The 19,764-nt window shown below is 41.3% G+C and overlaps 2 protein-coding genes across 3 annotated transcripts in view; both read left to right on the top strand.

The window, feature by feature from the left end:
• Window positions 1–3,708, top strand: part of LOC111980688 (dedicator of cytokinesis protein 11-like) — a 126,178-nt gene extending 122,470 nt beyond the window's left edge. Inside the window, 1 exon segment of the mRNA XM_070449591.1 lies at window positions 1,755–3,708. Coding sequence (XP_070305692.1) covers window positions 1,755–1,844 — 90 coding nt within the window. The 3' untranslated portion in view covers window positions 1,845–3,708.
• Window positions 3,709–3,900: 192 nt separating this feature from the next.
• Window positions 3,901–13,741, top strand: il13ra1 (interleukin 13 receptor, alpha 1). 2 transcript variants are annotated; one of them, XM_023973114.2, is made up of 10 exons: window positions 3,901–4,246; window positions 4,691–4,821; window positions 5,078–5,228; window positions 6,813–6,912; window positions 7,198–7,373; window positions 10,002–10,138; window positions 10,902–11,034; window positions 11,318–11,408; window positions 11,810–11,891; window positions 12,233–13,741. In XM_023973114.2, exons 1-10 carry the CDS (start codon window positions 4,165–4,167, stop codon window positions 12,332–12,334), a joined length of 1,185 nt encoding a protein of 394 aa, XP_023828882.1. In that variant the 5' UTR covers window positions 3,901–4,164; the 3' UTR covers window positions 12,335–13,741. The 2 variants fall into 2 exon arrangements, with proteins under 2 accessions (XP_023828882.1, XP_023828874.1); XM_023973106.2 differs by having other exon boundaries at window positions 3,903–4,246; window positions 5,075–5,228.
• Window positions 13,742–19,764: the final 6,023 nt, after the last annotated feature.

Here is a 19,764-nt window from a genome sequence, read left to right on the forward strand (position 1 = left end):
TCTAAGGCTTTGGAAGCAGAGGCTAAACTTCTTCCTCTCCTCTGATCCCATGACTACCGTGTTGTTAAGAGCGTGAAACGAAACCGTGCGCCATGCACAGATACTGTGCGTGACTTTGAAGAGCAAAATCTTGCATCTTGCGCTTATCTAGTGGAGCTGCACGCCAACTTCATTTTTTGCTGACTTCTACCGTTAACGATTGTGTTATATCAGTATTGGAAGATAAGATTGTCATTATATCATCCACAACGATCATGTGTAGGCGCAGACAACGCTATACGAACAACGCAGGAGCTGCCAGACATCCATGAACAGGTGACATGGGGGGAGGGGGAGGAGCTGCCAGACATCCATGAACAGGTGACATGGGGGGAGGGGAAGGAGCTGCCAGACATCCATGAACAGGTGACATGGGGGACTCCCCATAATCATAACCCCTGTCAGCCTTACAAACACATACAGATGCACATAAGATGACAAACAGAAATTCTTTATTTTGGGCTCTGGCTCTCATAATATTCCTGACCACACTCCTAGGCTCTCATCCCTCTCTTTCTCTCAAGCAAATACCAGAAAACCCTTTGTCATTTAGCAGACACTCTTACCCAGAGCAATTTACAGGAGAAATTAGGGTTAAGTGCCTTGCTCAAGGGAACATCGACAGATTTTTGTAACCTAGACTGCTCAGGGAACCAGCAACCTGTCGGTTACAGGCCCAACGCTCTTAACCGCTAGACTACCTGCCGCAATAATGGTCCTCTTTGACCAAGGTCATATCTCATGACCTGAATCTATTTTTCTCTCACATCTCTTTCTCCTGACTGTATTTTGGTAGCAAATTAAAAGTGTTTTTGTGTCTTAATGTTTTCTTGACTTTTCTGTCCATAGCACTAACTTGTCCCTTTCTTCTTTCTATGCTGCCCCTTACTGCACCTTAGATTTAAGAAATGCCAGGTAATGTGACACCCTCTGTGGAGTTATGTTGCATTTTTATTTCTACTTGGAACATACACTGGTCATCACCTCCTTAACCTCCCTTTACTCAGTCAGTGAGTAAAGCTGTTTGTGGGTTGATATTCACTGGGTGTACAAAACATTAGGAACACCTGCTCTTTCCATGACATAGACTGACCAGGTGAATCCAGGTGAATGCTATGATCCCTTATTGATGTCTCTTGTTAAATCCACTTCAATCAGTGTAGATGATGGGGAGGAGACCGGATACAGAAGGATTTTTAAGCCTCGAGACAGTTTAGACATGGATTGGTTTTTGACGCTCAACAGTTTCCTGTGTGTATCAAGAATGGTCCACCACCCAAAGAACATCCCGCCAACTTGACAGAACTGTGGGAAGCATTGAATTCAACATGTACCAGCATCCCTGTGGAATGCTTTCGACACCATGTAGGGAAAAGGGGGGTGCAACTCAATATTAGGAAGGTGTTCTTAATGTTTTGTACACTCAGTGTATGTGGCAACGGTGTGTCTGTCTGGGTGTGTCCGCATCAAACCTCCAATCACTCCAGGTGGCTTTACAAACGCTCAATGTATTTGAACGCAGGTCTGTGTCCCCATGCTGTTCTGGCAAGACGCCCTGGGCTCCATTTTGACAGCAATAACGTGTGGATTTGTCATTCCTTTTCAAAAACTCCATTATATGCGTGTATCCCTGCGACACATGTATTGCTATCACATGACTGGTTGATCAATGATGGTAATGATGTATGATGTTTTATCTGACTCTGTCACCCTAGATCTTCCAGGAGGATATGATGCGTTCACTGCTCCAGAACTCCTTACACGTATTCCGTGCCATCAGTGGGACGTCTACAGACCTGGGCTAAAGTGACCGTAACACAGAGTAGAGCTAACCCCCCCCCCCCCACACACACACACACACACACCCTCTGCTAGTTGGATGCAAAGTGGACTTGTCGACTCCCTCGCTCCACACCACAAACTGGAAACCTGTTTATAATGTACTTTGGGATTAGCACTGTTCAGTATGACTTGGCATATTGGCCTTGCTATTCCCATTTGCCTTCTCAAACTTCCTGAATAGTGTTACGTAACTGAGCACACCAAGATGTCTGATACGACAGCCGAGGTATTCTGATATCTTGGCCCATCTGTGTGCTAGCAGTATTTGGAGAATGTATTATGTACTACCGATATTACGAGATTTATCAAATGTCAGGTCTTGCTGTTGAGTCATGTATTAGGTGACATTGCACTTTTTTCTCTTGAACTACAAGATTCTTGAATGACTTGTATTCTTTAAAGGCGAGGGGGAGATGTTATTTTGTAATGTTTTATTTGTTTAAATTCTGGACTGTTGCAACTCAAAGCTCTATGCAGATTGACTTAACCTCTCCAATCAAAGGCAGTGTTGACCATTCAAATAGAAACGGTTTCTATGGTGTTAACACTTTACACTGCAGATATTAGCCTACCTACCTTCTAAAGAGATAAGTCACGTATGGTATGTGCATCATCTGGGTGTGTTCAGTAGGGATGGAACGTTTTGAAACAGGGCGGTACTACTACCTGAATTTGTCCAATAAAAACACAGATTATTGTGTTACGTTGCAAACCATTTGGCTACGGTGTGCCCTGCTGAACACGACCCAGGTAAAGGCTGCCTTTTGTCCATAATCAATGCAAAGCTGTTATTTGCCTTGCACACTTCATTAAATGGTTGCTTCAGAGAGCAAATGCATTACACTTAAGTGCTGGGAGTCTATTCTGCAATGGTCTAAGGTGGCTTATATTGCTGATGTTTAAGGAACAAACAAACAGTAACCCATCAGTTGTCTGTATTAGTCTATAAGAAAGATGTACAGTAAGGTTTAATGCAGTATACTCTATGATGTCAAATTGTCCGTCACTCTGTAATAACCCAATGCTCAGACAGTTTCTTCAGTTGTTGAACTTTATGAACTTTATGTTCTGACATGGGGTGTGTTCTTTGACATTAAGTCAATGATGATTGATTAGCCTGGTCCCAGATCTGTTGGTGCTGTCTTGCCAACTCATAGGCTGCGTTTACACAGGCAGTGTAATTCTTATCTGATTGGTCAAAAGACCAATTATTGTGGGACCAGGCTGTTGATTTTGATTGATGTCTCTATCACAGGGGTATTCAAATCTTACCTTACAAGGTCCAGAGTACTACTGGTTTTCTGTTCTACCTGATCATTCATTGCACCCACCTGGTATCCCAGGTCTAAATCAATCCCTGATTAGAGGGGAACAATGGGAAAAAAGCAGTGGAACTGACTTTGAGGTTCAGATTTGAATTTGAGGGATCTATCAGCTGGCTGGACCTATTGATCTACTAGTCCCTACATATCTCCTCAGAAAAGTCTCCTGTCCTATTTCAAGTAATAATACAACTCCAACACATGCTGATTGTACAGTATTTCACAAGTGCTACACTGAAATGAGCAGATAGATGATAATAATATGCAGATGTATATAATATGTTTTGCTGTAAAAGAAGAAAGGTGCGTGCGTGCGTGTAGCTACATATTTATGTTTGTGCTGTTTCTGGACCAATGGTTGCATTGGTTTGAGAATAGTCTTATTTCTCTGATTGTGTCTGATTTTGATTTGCCATTGTAATTACACGGTATCTAAGTACAGATGCTTGTTCAACATATCTTTGTTAAGCCATTTTTCAATAAAAAAAAATTTGCTAAAAAGTTAGTTGTATTAACTTTATTCATTTAGTTATTATTCACTTTATTATTATGATGTTCAAGCCGACGCAATACTCATAAGCAGGAGGAGGTGTATTATAGGGGGTGTTATCCAATGAAGAAAACGAATGACTGACACTGTCAAAATGATAAGGATATCCTATTCTGTACTGTCGTAACTTTGAGCTATTGCTCCATACAAACTCCGCCCTATTTGCCAGTCCGATGCGCGACAATCCCTCGCTGTCACACGAAATGGAATCATAGACCGTATGAATGTATTGAATACTCACTCGCGGGTGAAAATCCGGTGTTTGCTTTTGTTTATATTGATCTGAACGTGAGGCACTTCTATTTGTTCGCTCTGTTTGGGAGACAACTGCTCGACAATTCGTGTTTTACCTTTGGAATTCCGGGCGATTTTGAGGAGGCGCAGTCCGCCAGAAATTACGCACCGGACAACATGATTTTGAAACATTTGGAATTTCTCTTGGTTCTACGATACTGTATTAATTTGGTCGCACTAGAGGTTGCAGCTGGGAAAGGTAGTGCTATTGTATTTACTTTACATTACCTTTAATGGTCATATGACACCAGTTGTTTCGTCATTTTCAGTTGGCATGACTTTAGGAAAACTAGGATTTCCTGTCCATTTCCCGAAACCGACGTCAGAATGAGAAGTTTAGATAATGAGAAAAGTATCTGTTTAAAATACATGTTGGATTCCCTTGTAACTTTTGCCTACATTAAAACGTGTATTCATTTGACATTGACTTACTATGATTATTATTGATGTAGTCTTGTTGTGTGGCCTTGTTACTTTGCCCCGGTGAGTCATATTGTTCAGAAATTGTAACTAGGACCTACACCAAACAGATTTGTGGATCAGACATAGCAAAGATGATATATATATATAGCATATATAGCAGTTGGTCATCACATTACCATACAAAGTAGTTTACACTGCTCGTCTCTTGTCACCTCTTCAGCTCTCCCTGAGCCGCTCAACCTGTCATTGACGTGGGAGTCTGAATTCCGTATAAAGCTGTCGTGGAACGCACCAAAGAATTTAGATGCATCATGCGAGGTGAACTACATGATCACTAAAACGATCGGAGAGGTGAGTCGAATGCACTCAGGCCCATGAAAAGGAAAATTAAACAAAAGTACATTTGGAATTGATTTATAATACAAACAGTTTTTTATGCACAGAATGAATTGCAAGACGTAGCCTATTCATGCATATCAAGAGATCATAAACTATTATAAAATCATCTGTTACAAAGTTATATTATTCAATAATAATACACATCATATACCTAACACTAATACTGTAGAATGTGAAATGACAGTGATTCAACATTTTTTCACAGGAGAAGCCCGTGTTAACGTCAACTTTCAACTTGTATAAAGAGTATAATGTCACTACGAATGATGCAGTGAATTACACAGTGAAAACAAACCCCAAAAACTGTACAGGCAGAACCATAAGCAAACCTGTCAGCATCTCTAAACCTAAACCCACAGGTAGGTAACAATTACTGTGAGGTGAATCCTAACTTCCAACCCTAACTTCGAATTTTCACTTAGTCTCCCATTGATATCAATGCATGACTAAGGGTGCGTTGACTCTGGGCGTTTGTAAATTCAGAGCGTTGTCAGATTGTCCCTTTGTAAATTCAGAGCATTTCGCTCTCGGAGCGTTCAGAGCGCACACTGGACGCTCTGGCCGAGGAGTAGGGTTGATCCAAGTGTTCTGACTAGCTTGCTAGCTACTTCCAGACACAAATGAGAGAACGCCCCACTCCGACCATTTTACTTGACCTAGAAGATGTGGTTATTCTGTTTTCATGTTATCCAGAGCGTTGGTGACTGTAACTGTGCTACTGGCAACAATTTAATTATGTTATTTTGCCGACATTTACTGACACCGATCATATTCAACAGGTGTTGTGTGCTCTGTAATACTCAGACGAGAGTGCTCTGAAATCGATGTAGATAGCCAAGAGTGATTTCACAAACGCACCCTAAGTGAAAATCTTAACCAAAGTGGAAGTTAAAATTTGCCCCTATATGAATTGGGACTTGTGAACTCCTGAACTTTATCCAATGTGTCTACTGTAATACAAACATTGTGCTGAAATTAATATTGTTTTTCATGTTTGAAATGCCCTTGTTTTTATTTGTACTTTATATATGCCTATCCAAAGTATTGAACAAAGGGTTTTAAGCATACAGCAAATAAAACAATGACCTTAAAGCTGAACACAATTCCCAGTGAAGTGTTACCATAGAGAATAGAAAAGTTTCTTAATGTTAACATGTTTTATTGCAGATTGGCTTTTATTGTCATGAGTCTTGCCCTGGAGGCAAAACTGAGCGGTTTCCGCTAGGTGGGCCAGCTGAAAACAAAAATGTGCTTTTTGGTCTTAAATTAAGGTTAGGGTTAGGCATTAGGGTTAGCAGTGTGGTTATGGTTAAAATCAGATTTTATGACTTTGGGGCTGTGCCAGCTAGTGACCACCCTGCAGAGCTGCCTCTAGTACATGCGTCATCTCAATAAATACCAACCTGCTTTTTTATCAGAACAATATTTAGATCTGCATCAGTCTTTTGTCAGATTACTGATAAGTCTGTTGCTGAGTCCTCGGACGATCATTGCGACACATGTGTTGTTCGCTTCTTTGCGTCTCTCTCTCTCTCTCTCCTCTCTCTCTCCTCTTCTCTCTCTCTCTCTCTCTCTCTCTCTCTCTCTCCTCTCTCTCTCTCTCTCCTCTCTCTCTCTCTCTCTCTCTCTCCTCTCTCTCTCTCTCTCTCTCTCTCTCTCTCTCTCTCCTCTCTCCTCTCTCTCTCTCTCTCTCTCTCTCTCTCTCTCCCTCTCTCTCCTCTCTCTCTCTCTCTCTCTCCTCTCTCTCTCTCTTCTCTCTCTCTCTCTCTTTCTCTCTCTTCTTCTCTCTCTCTCTTCTCTCTCTCTCTCTCTCTCTCTCTCTCCTCCTCTCCTCTCTCTCTCTCTCTCTCTCTCTCTCTCTCTCTCTCTCTCTCTCTCTCTCTCTCTCTCTCTCTCTCTCTCTCTCTCTCGCTCTCTCTCTCTCTCTCTCTCTTATATAACAGAGTTGGTGAAGAACTTCCAGTGTTCCCTCTACTCCTCTAAGGCCATGAACTGCAGCTGGCTTCCAGTCAATCAGGCCTCAGACCTCCAGCTCTACTATGGGTGAGAACTATTTTAAAATGAATCAGGGCTCTCCCCAAAGAATGGAAGAGAGGCGATATGGCACCTTGTGTACTGGCTGTGCCACTATGTCAGAAATAAATAATAATAATATATATATTATATTTTTTACTTTATTTGTTATCATATAAGGCAATTTTTTGCTCTAGATTGCAGGAAACGCCAGTTACAGCTGTTTAAAAAAAAATGAATATTTGTGGCAATTGAGCTGTGTCGCTTGAGCTGTGTCGGCTGAGCAGTGACAGATTGTCATCCCTTATGTTTCAGGTACCTTGGTCCCTCCCACATAGCAGCATGCAGTGAGTACCAGTACAGAGATGGTCAGAGGACAGGATGTCACCTGAGAGGATCCTTCCTTCAATATGACGTCTACTTCAAGGTCAATGGGACTCTCAATGGCTTATCTGTACAGAATAACTTCCTGGTGCCTCCTAGAAATCATGGTAAGAATAAGTCCATACCACATTTTTTAACAGTTAAAAACAAATGTTTACGATATCCTCGTGGTATAATCTGAAAACCATTCAAACAAATTTAACTCAGGAGGTAAACATAGCCGCGAGGGGGAGGGTTAGTTGAAAAAAATCACCTTTATAGCAAAGCATTTGCAGGTTAACAACAAAATACAATTCCTAATGTGATGAGTAGACAAGATTCGGGACAAGATTCGTTAACAGTAGTCGCTAGTACAGCCTAAGTTAATTTAACTCATGACTGTTTGCTAAACATAATTAACCATTGTGAATAGAACGCACATTTCTTTGTAGGTTACTGCATAACAACGGGTGTGTGAGGGGGAGAGAGAGAAAACAAGAGGGGTGTTGTAATTAAATTAGTAAACACAAGATTGTGCGTATTAAAACGGTTTCAGGTCCATGGACAGCTATTTCGAGACATTGCGGAGAAAAGCGCTCAAGTGCCACTTGCTGGGCCGTGCCCAGCACTGTGTTGCTTAGTGGGCTAGTAAGCCTACATGTTTGACATTAGCAGGAGCAGGCCTGGGAGCCGAGGGTGAGAGAATGCCATGTTTCTAATTTAATATTGTTTTCATTCACCCCCCCCCCCCCTTTGCAATCAGAACAGCATCAATTCGTTGGGCATAGAATCTACAAGGTGTCAAAAGCGTTCCACAGGGATGCTGGCACATGTGGACTCCAATGTTTCCCACAGTTGTGTCAAGATGGCTGGATGTCTTTTGGGTGGTGGACCATTCTTGATACACACAGGAAACTGTTCAGTGTGAAAAACCCAGCAGCGTTGCAGTTCTTGACACAAACCGGTGCACCTGGTACCTACTATCATACCCCGTTCAAAGGCACTTTAATATTTTGTCTCACCCATTTACCCTCTGAATGGAACACATACACAATCCATGTATCAAGGCTTAAAAATCCTTCTTTAACCTTTAACCTGTCTCCTCCCCTTCATCTACACTGATTGAAGTGGATTTAACAAGTGACATCAATAAGAGATCATAACTTTCACCTGGATTCACCTGGTCAGTCTGTCATTGAAAGAGCAGGTGTTCCTTACGTTTTATAAGCTCAGTGTATATTTTAATATCCCATGTATTTCCTTCCTCTACCCCCAATTTCATCGTGGGAAAACATAGTTTGGAAAGTAAATGCCTGTTGCTGTAAAGAGAAGACAATGAAAATACTCTAATCTGTCTTTTAATTAGCAAAATTAGCAATTTGAGCGAACAGTAAACAAACGTATTGGCACCAGCTGAGAGCATCAGTCATATCCCCATTGAGTGTGCTTCACCCTTTCATTGGGTCAGTGCCACTTGAAACTTTATTTTTGGACAATAATTCCCTCCTTCAGGTTAGATGGACTTCATAATGTACAATTTGTGTCTCCCCTGTTCATAGGCCAGATTAGATGGTTGCAGACAAGGTGTTTTTTATTGATCTGTTTGTCAGAGTCAGCAGTAGCCTATACTACCCTGTCATTGTTGTCATATTAAAAACATAAAATATAGTAGAATTGCATTAAACATATCCTGTAGCCTAGGCCACTGCAGTCCTTTTTTGTGAACAGTGATTCAATTATATTATTAGCCTAAATTGTGACTATCCAATCAACTTATCACCTTAGGAATAGTAGGCAATCTTGCATAAGTCTGCAAATGCGATGATAGATGTGTTACGCTCGATGAGGAAAATGGGTGAGGAGTCAGGCGCAGAGAGCAAAGGATACGGGGAAAAAACACACTTTAATGTCCAACCAGAAGTACAACTGGTAACGCCAAAACATAGGCGTAAAATACACTCCACTACAGTACACTCTGGGAATAATCCGGACAGCGYAAAAAAAKCATCWAAACKCGAACACCTCATACAAAAACAGAAGACAAGCCCGCACAAACAGAAGCGGGCTAAACYAACTTAAATAACACCACCCTAACAACCAAACAATGAACAGGTGAAAACAATTAGACAAAACCAAACGAAAAGGGAAAAAGGGATCGGTGGCAGCTAGTAGACCGGCGACGACGACCGCCGAGCGCCACCCGAACATGAAGGGTAGCCACCTTCGGTAATGTTCGTGACAAGATGCATGGAATGCTTTATTATAAGGGAGAATTTTAATGGTGAAAATGAACTTCCCCAAACTGGAAACACACTCTATGGGAGAGGGGAGATGGACCGAGAGAGAGAGAGACCTGACTTAACTCAGAGTAAACTGTTTATCGTACAGCAGAGCGCGTCTGACTCCAAACCCCCACAACTGAATAGATCGGAGCCTATCATGAGCGTACCGCTTACAAAAGCTGAGAGCTCTCCATGCAGAATGGGGCCCATGTTTTTCTCTCTCCCCTACCCCAGTCCCATTATCATTAACTGCAAGAATTTGTATTAGTTGCAAAAAAATATATAAATATTTATTTTTTGCAACAATTCAAATTCTTGCAGTTTTACCATCTCACCAGCCTATGGAGGTAAATTCCAATTGAACAACCAATGACTCATTCCATGATACTACTAAACTCTCAAGTATGCAATATTGTTGATATTACCAATACTCTCATTTATCTAATGTTATACTGTATGTCTGATTCTCTTCAGTCAAGGCCCCGGCCCCTAAGGTGAAGATCACAGAGGAAGGTAGGAATCTCATCCTGAGCTGGGACTATCCCGACATAGGCGCTGGCCGCTGCTGGAATTACATCTTTAACTACAGCAAGTGTCAACTGCTCGTGGATGTGCGTATATTTTCATTTACATTTATGTCTCCCTTTATTTATCCAGGAAAACTAGTTCATAACAAATTCATATTTACATTGACAACCTGGCAAGTGCATTTTTTTGTCCGTTTTTATGCTTCCCAGAAGAGTGTTTTCTATTGTTTCATATTTCATTTAAACTAGTTAATTATGGGTTGCACCTACGTCACTCGGTTGCGCTGTTGTTATACAGGTTAGTCTCACTGATATAAATACATTTTGATGATTTATAAACAGATAATGAGACCTAAGACAGAATGTGTCAGATGAAGGGTTGGGCGTTCTGCTATTGTTAACACGAGACAGGCCACTTATGTGAATTACACCAATAGAAATACAGCTTTAGTCACTGGACAATGTTTACATTGTTTTTACAGACCTACTGAATGTGTTAGGATGAGTGGGCATTGGACATCTGCTGTTTGTTTGTGTGTCTGTGTGTGTCAGTCAAATAGTACACTCTTAGAAAAAAAAGGTTCCAAAAGGGTTCTATGGCTGTCCCCATAGGAGAACCCTTTTTGGTTCCAGGTAGAACTCCTTTTGGTATCCATTTAGAACCCTCTGTGGAAAGGGTTTTACATGGAACCCAAAAGAGTTCTACCCGGTTACCAAAAAGGGTTCTTCAAAGGTCTCTCCTATGGGGACAGCCGAAGAACCCTTTTAGGTTCTAGATAACACTTTTTTTTCTAAGAGTGTACCACTATTTGAGTTCCACTCATGGTTCTGTGTATGTTTCTTCCAGAGTAAGGAAATACAATTGAATAGTGTGACGGTTTCATATGACCAGACATGCCAGTACAGAGTCAAGCTTAAAGCAGTCTATACGAAATTGTGTGGGGAGGGAGGCAGCGACTGGAGCGAAGAGGAAATCTATGGTACTTTCTCCTCTTTCTTTCTCTACATTCTCTCCCTCTTTCAGAACACAGACAGTGATGTCCTGTAATTGTGTTACCAATTGAAATAGTTGAAACTTTCCCCTTCAAATAAAATAGAAGACAAATAGAATAAAACTTAGATAATATACCCGTAGTCTATAGTCTGTATAATAGTATATGTCGTTTAAACAGACTTGTGTATTGAATGTTGGCTAAATGTAACAGACTTGTCAAGATTAGAATTAGACCGGGTCACTGATATTTTTGCTTGTATTCTTTTCAGGTGTGGATGATTGGTCGACGACTGTGTTTGATGTCGTCATTCCAGCTGTAGTCTTCTTATTCCTCATCCTTTTAATTAGTTGTTTTATGAAGTAAGTAAACATACACTACATCCGTGTGTCTGCGTTCTGTCTGTGTGTGTGTGTGTGTGTTGTGTGTGTGTGTGTGTGTGTGTGTGTGTGTGTGTGTGTGTGTGTGTGTGTGTGTGTGTGTGTGTGTCTGTGTGTGTGTGTGTGTGTGTGTGTGTGTGTGGTGTGTGTGTGTGTGTGTGTGTGGTGTGTGTGTGTGTGTGTGTGTGTGTTGTGTGTGTGTGTGTGTGTGGTGTGTGTGTGGTGTGTGTGTGTGTGTGTGTGTGTGTGTGTGTTGGGGTTTAGATTGATTGAATGTCTTAATAGACAGAAGATATCTAGCAAATGTGTTTCCACTTAATGAATTGCCATTTTGGTGATTAGGGTTTAAATGTTGGGCTAATTCTTTTGTGGTTCTTTTCCAGGCACAGAGAGAAGCTTTTCCCCGCAATTCCACATCCCTCACTGATTTTCAAGGACATGCTGAACGGCAATAAGGAACTGAAGGTTAGAACAGCAACATCCTCTGGTCTCTTTCATTATTAGTAGTGGTCTAACAGCAAGGAGCTGTTGCTGAACTTCACTTACTGGAAATGTTAACATCAGTGTATGCAGTAGATACTAAACTTCCTTTTACAGTACTTCTCACCAGGCACATACTGGTTGAATCAACGTTGTTTCCATGTCCTGTCAATGAAATTACGTTGAACCAACATGGAATAGATGTTGGCCGTAGTCATCATCCTTACCCACACCCACACATTCTCAGACACACCCACACCCCACACACACATTCTCAGACCTAAACACACACTAAGCCACTCCAACTTTTTCTCTCTGTGTTCCAGAGCTCCATAGGCAATCTCTATGTCCCGGTTGAGGAGGAGGTGGAATGTAAGATCAGCCTAGAGAAAGACTATACTCTTCCCATGATGCAGCCTGAACACTGAGAGACTACACACTGACGCAGTAGTGATTACTACTGTACAGACAGATACAACTACAACCTGACCCGGTATGACCTGGGAGCCAAGTGACTTCAGTGTCATTGACCGGCCCTCAAAGTAAGCTATCTTAAGGTGGACCCTAACTGTACTGCTGAAGAGTGTCAGGAGTTGGAGCTCTACAGTCGATGGACGACCTTAACGAGTTGGATACAGACTGGGAGTATGTGGACTATGGACTATGGAGACGCCTTTTCCTTTGTTTGTCCTGGAACTGTCAGGACTTATCGACTCACTGACTTCTGTATTGTTCTGGATTGCGTGCGTGCGTGCGTGTGTGTGTGCCTGCGTGTGTAGGCAGATACTAAGAACTGTTCTCACGTACCCCTTGCAACCCAAGGCTTGGGGTCTTAGGTCAAATGTCAGAGGTTATCAGAAAGCCAGTGCAGGAAACGAGGAGGGGCTGGACTCCTAAACCTCACTCCCCGACCAAATAGAACATTGGTGGGCAGTGCTCGAAGAGATGGGCAGGCAGCACCACAGTCTTTATCTGACTGATCAATCCTGTTGATCATGTAATGATTTAGGGGACAAAGAGGTACTTGAAGCTGTGACCCTCTGTGAAATGAGTGCACTACCTGTGCCATAAAAGGCCAGACCTCTAGGCAGGGACTTTAGGGCATTGACATACAGGTAGTTGTGTCCCAAATGGCTCCCTATTCATTACACGTATAGTGTGTTACTTTTGTCCAGGGCCCATAGGGCTCTGGTCAAAAGTAGTGCACTATGTAGGGAACAGAGTGCCATTTGGGACGCAGAATGACTATCAAGGGCTATGTGCTGCTAATGTGAGCTAGATTGTTGTGACTCTATTGTTATCAACCTGCATTGCTATTCAAAAGGATAACTTCCCTGTACGTAATAGCTATGTGTAAATAGGTTGTGCAGGTGTATCTATAGTATGTACAAATGTTGGTGAAGTATATATTTTGAGTTTTGTGTGTCAAGGAAATGTTTTGTGCAACACGTATTTTTATTTTTTTTGTTACAAAAAATTTGCATGCTGTCTTATGGAACCTTATTCTTCTGCATTAATGATTAATTGATATCACCACACACACACTCACTCATTGAGTATCATTCAGATCACACCTCCATACATGCAGAGACTCTTCCTTGATAAGATCGCCAAGTCCTTTTTAACAACCTGGAATGAGAAACAGACTTTGTAGAGGACCTGCTGAACACCTTAAACCTGTTATCTGGTCTGTTCTGAACTAGAGATGAGTGTAACATGCTCACGGATGAACCAATGGGCATGTCAAGCAAGGCCTTGTGTACCTGCTAATCTATGATGAGAATCAATCCAGAGTGTAGGCGTTGAGAGAATAAATCCATCAACAAATAACTGAATCATGTGAGTGATACCTCCCTCTTTATTTTCACAGAGGGATTTCTTCCTGGAACATGTTCTTGTTCCATTCCTTAGACATATAGTCAGTGTGATATCAATCAATCAAATGTAAATGAAGCCCATTTTACATCAGCAGTCGTCAACAAAATGCTTAAAAGATACCCAGTGTAAGCAATGCAGAGGCAGAAGCACAGAGGCTGATATGATGGGAGAAATTTGAAAGGGTGTAGCTGTATTTGGAATTGAATTGAGAAATCCCGAAACTGATGCTGTGATGAAATCCTCCCTCAAACTGAGTGAGTGACGTGTCGAGGCTTGATACTCTTGATTCAAATAGTGATATCTTAAGAGAATGTGTGCTATGAAAAACAGGTAAACACTAAAGGAAGTCAAATAGGTGAATTGAGACATTACGCCCCTATTTGAAAGCAGCATACCAGTGTGTTTTATTCCTGTGTGTTCTTGCCTGCAAGTTTGATACATTGCTATCTTACAATTATAATACTATAATTTTTACTATACACTGCTTACATTTCATCCACATGTTAGATTGTCTGTCTCCAATCTCGCTACTGTGGACCTCACAAAATTGTCTTTATTGGCAGTCAGTCTGAGTTGATGTTGGATTTCTGGATCTCACTCCCATTCATTCCTTCCTGGCAGAGTCCACATAAACCAGCTGTAGTGGTCACACACACACACGCATAGACGCACACACACACACAGACACAGACACACACACACTCATCTACTGCTTATCATTTGATGTTGGAGCATGTCAGTAAGTAACAGTACTGCAATATGTGAGAAATTATCATGTTTATAAAACACGGTGTCAGAGAACTGTATAATCACTAGCCTCTCTCACTTGCACATCTACATGAACACACATTGTACACCCTGTTAGCACACAGACTGACTCATTAAGTCTTCCTGTTCCTGTCTTCCTGTCTCCCACTATAAGACTGCACTGTTCTGGGAAAAAGGAAGCAGGCCTGTGAGTCATAGATATGTTAGCCAAGCCTCATGCCAGTATGCCAATCTCACACTGTTGCCAAATAGTGCATGGGCCTAATTAATATGTTATAATGTCCTTATGTAGATATTCTTCAACTACTACTAACCTATTCCATGTCCAAGTTTTCATTGGGTGGTAATAAGTCATGCATCATTAATTGATCCAAGTATCCTTGATTTATACAGACGATCCAATTGAAATCGGTCAAATCTATTTCATGTGAGAGGCCTGTTCATATCTGATGTGATGACATCCCATTGCATTTGAAAGGAATAGCCTCCCATTATCCCAACAGAAATGTGAACTAAAAATAGAATATACTCACAAACTTACATTGTTCTGTCTGCCTATTCTAGTAAGCGATCTTCTTAACTGCTGTGAGTGATGTGTAATCATTGTTTTTGATTTCCTCAAGAATTTAATCTCATCCTTCAGTCGTGCAACAGAAACTTTGTACCGCACTCGCACTATGTTTTCTGGTACATTTTCAAAAACAACATCGGCACGAACACAGGCCTGTCGGAGCAAGAACTGAAAAATGCAGATCACAATCCTCTACATCAGGTATTCCCAAACGGGGGTATGCGCAATGCTGTCGGGGGTACGGCAAATAAAAATTTGATTCACATAAAAAATAAATATATATATTTTTTTTGTTGTAAAAATACAAATCTTCACATTTTCAAGCTGTCCATTTATATTTTCCAACGGGGCTATACATTTGGGTGAGTTTTTTTTGTCACAAAAAAATATWATTTTTGTATAAATTAAAATCTTCACATTTTCAAACAGTCCATTTATATTTTCCAATGGGGCTATACATTTGGGTTTTTTTGTCGCCTGAGTAACCTCCTTTCACTGCCKAAAATTTAATTAAACCATCTAACGTTAGTCTACCTGTCAAATACAGGTAGACTAGTCAAGTAATTAACATCCAATCACATTAACCGTTACTCTCTCGCGGGAATTCGGTTTCTCGAAAATTGATAAATGGTTAAATAAAAGTAAGGCCCGCGTRCATAGAGACACATACCAGCTCTACTGGCAGTACTGCTACTACCAGCAGTACTACACCTGCACCTGTCGATGACACAAGTTGTTCTGCTTCCACGAGCACATCCAATGCTAGCATCAGTAATTCTACATGTGTTGTTAGCCCAGCTAGCATGGACACTGACAGTTGTGAATCTGATGCAGCCGAAGAGCTACTGCCCCCTTACCCGGGAAAGCACCGAACAACAGACAGGGACGTTGGACCATCAAAGAGGCGCAAATATGATGAGAACTACATTGATTTGGGGTTCACTTATATTGGGAGTAGTGCTTTTCCTCAGCCACAGTGTGTTACATGTGCAAAAGTATAATCTCACAACTCGATGAAACCTTCACTCTTGCGCAGACATTTAGAAACAAAACATGCCAATTTRAAAAATAAGCCACGGGAGTTTTTTGAGCGAGAATTCAAATCAAAATCAAATGTATTTATAAAGCCCTTCTTACATCAGCTGATATATCAAAGTGCTGTACAGAAACCCAGCCTAAAACCCCAAACAGCAAGCAATGCAGGTGTAGAAGCACAGTGGCTAGGAAAAACTCCCCAGAAAGGCCAAAACCTAGGAAGAAACCTAGAGAGGAACKAGGCTATGAGGGGTGGCCAGTCCTCTTCTGGCTGTGCCGGGTGGAGATTATAACASAACATGGCCAAGATGTTCAAATGTTCATAAATGACCAGCATGGTCAAATAATAGTAATCACAGTGAACAGGTCAGGGTTCCATAGCCGCAAATTAAGAGACTTTTGAGTAGTAAGACATGTATAAAAGCAACAGATGCCATTAATAAGAAGGGGCTGGAAGAGTCTTATATGGTGAGCTTTATATGGTGAGCTACCGAGTGGCTAAGACATGCAAGCCCCATACTATTGTGGATGACATAATTATTCCTGCTGCCACTGATATGGGTTGGACAATGCTGGGGGAAAAGGCCAAAAAAAACTATACAGACAATGCCTTCATCAAACAACGCTGCTTCACGGCGCATCATTGACATAGCAGGATATGTTTTGAAACAATTACTGCTTCGCATACAAGCCAATGAATTCTATGCGTTACAGCTGGATGAGTGAACAGACGTGGCGGGCCTGGCACAGCTCCTGGTATATGTCTGTTACGTTTATGGGGGGTCAATTAAGGAAGACATCCTCTTCTGCAAACCACTGGAAACCAAGACAACAGGAGAGGATATTTTTAAAGTACTGGACAGCTTTGTGACATCAAATGGACMTTGGTGGTCAAGATGTGTTGGTATCTGTACTGATGGTGCAAAAGCCATGACAGGGAGACATAGTGGAGTGGTAACATACGTGTAAGCAGTTGCTCCCGACGCCACTTGGGTACACTGCAGCATCCACCGAGAGGCTCTTGCTGCCAAAGGAATGCCTGACAGCTTGAAATACGTTTTGGACACTACAGTGAAAATGGTTAACTTTGTTAAAGCAAGGCCCCTGAACTCTTGTGTATTTTCTGCACTATGCAATGATATYGGCAGCAATCTTGTAACGCTTTTACAACATACAGAAGTGCGCTGGTTATCAAGGGGCAAAGTATTGACACGTTTTTTWWAAATTGAGAGACAAGCTTAACGTTTTCTTTATTGACCATAGTTTTCACTTGTCTGACCGCTTGCATGATGACGAGTTTCTCACATGACTGGCCTGTGTGGGTGTACCTATGTGAGAGTGGATTCTCGGCCCTCACTAGCATGAAAACTAAATACAGACACAGACTGTGTGTGGAAAATGATTTAAGACTGAGACTCTCTCCAATTCAACCCAACATTGCAGAGTTATGTGCATCCTTTCAAGCACACGCTTCTCATTAACCTGTGATGAGTTTTTCACAATTTTCGATGAACAAATAACGTTTTATATGTAAGATGGCTAAATAAATAGCAAAATTATTGATTATTATTATTTGTGCCCTGGTCCTCCTATAAGAGCTCTTTGTCACTTCCCACGAACCAGGTTGTGACAAAAACTCACACTCATTCTTATGTTTAATAAATGTATCGTATAGTGTGTGTGTGTGGCAGGCTTACAATGATGTCAAAAAACAACATTTGAGAGTGCGCTGACCCTGGTGCTAGAGGGGGTACGCAGCTGGAGGTTGAATGTTTGAAGGGGTACGGGACTATATAAAGTTTGGGAACCACTGCTCTACGTGACTCACATACTGAAGGAAACTCTTAACAACAMCCAAAACAACAGTACCCCAAAGGTACACTGAGTGTACAAAACATTAGGAACACCTTCCTAATATTGAGTTGCACCCCCTTTTGCCCTCAGAACAGCCTCAATTCGTCGAGGCATGGACTCTACAAGGTGTTGAAAGCGTTCCACAGGGATGCTGGCCCATGTTGATGRCAATGCTTCCCACAGTTGTGTCAAGTTAGCTGGATGTCCTTTGGGTGGTGGACCGTTCTTGATACACAAGGGAAACTGTTGAGCGTGAAAAACCCAGCAGCGTTGCAGTTCTTGATACACTCAAACCGGTGCGCCTAGCACCTACTACCATACCACYTTCAAAGGCACTTAAATATTTTGTCTTGCCAATTCACCCTCTGAACAGTGGTGTAAAGTACTTAAGTAAAAATACTTTAAAGTACTACATAAGTGTTTTTTGGGGGGGAAGAGATTTTCGATGTACCGATTCCCTGGCACATGGTTTATGAACTGGTAAACAAAACAACACTTGATGCAACACTTTGAGTTTTTTAATTGAAATTATTACACAACATTCTTGCCACCAACAGAATGCTATATGGGGCAAACAACAATCTCACCTCTATAGATTTTGCTGCGAAGAGACAGAATCACTAGATCATTTATTCTGGTATTGCCCCTATATAGCTTGTTTCTGGTCACGGAATGGTAAAAAAATCACAGCATTCACTTAAAATGAACCGTACAATTAGCAATGTTGGGCAATTTGGAAAGCCATAGTCAGTCAATACATAATATAATACTATTTGTAGGATAGGTTTCATCGTTAGATACTAMATGATTAGAAAGGTACAAAAATGTCTAAAACATCACAGCACATTTGAAAAATATATAGCATATGGAAACCAAACACGGGTGGTCAATMGCGATAGGGAGGATGGGCTGAGAATGGCTYAGGGGTGGGATTAAAGAGTTTATGTTTGGTAATGTATTATTATTATGTGATTGCTTTATATAAAAGTACCATGTATGCAAAATGTGTATGTATAATGTCTACTGTATGTAAAATGTATGTACAGTATATGTAGCAGAAAAGATATGTGTCATCTGAAGAGGGGGGGTGGTGGATGGGTTCATATTTGTTTATATACAGTTGAAGTCGGAAGTTTACACACACCTTAGCCAAATACATTTAAACTCAGTTTTTCACAATTCCTGACATTTAATCCTTGTAAAAAAAAACCTGTCTTAGGTCAGTCAGGATCACCACTTTATTTTAAGAATGTGAAATGTCAGAATAATAGTAGAGAGAATGACTTATTTCAGCTTTAATTTCTTTCACCACATTCCCAGTGGGTCAGAAGTTTYCATACACTCAATTAGTATTTGGTAGCATTGCCTTTAAATTCTTTAACTTGAGTAAAACGTTTCAGGTAGCCTTCCACAAGCTTCCCACAATAAGTTGGGTGGATTTTGGCCCATTCCTACCTGACAGAGCTGGTGTAACTGAGTCAGGTTTGTAGGCCTCCTTGCTTGCACATGCTTTTTCAGTTCTGCCCACAACTTTGGAAGTATGCTTGGGGTCATTGTTCATTTGGAAGACCCATTTGCGACCAAGCTTTAACTTCCTGACTGATGTCTTGAGATGTTGCTTCAACATATCCACATAATTTTCCTGGCTCATGATGCCATCTATTTTGTGAAGTGCACCAGTCCCTCCTGCAGCAAAGCATCCCACAACATGATGCTGTCACCCCCGTGCTTCACGGTTGGGATGAGGTTCTT

This window comes from Salvelinus sp. IW2-2015, linkage group LG3 (assembly GCF_002910315.2).
Source record: "Salvelinus sp. IW2-2015 linkage group LG3, ASM291031v2, whole genome shotgun sequence".
Classification (NCBI taxonomy): domain Eukaryota; kingdom Metazoa; phylum Chordata; class Actinopteri; order Salmoniformes; family Salmonidae; genus Salvelinus; species Salvelinus sp. IW2-2015.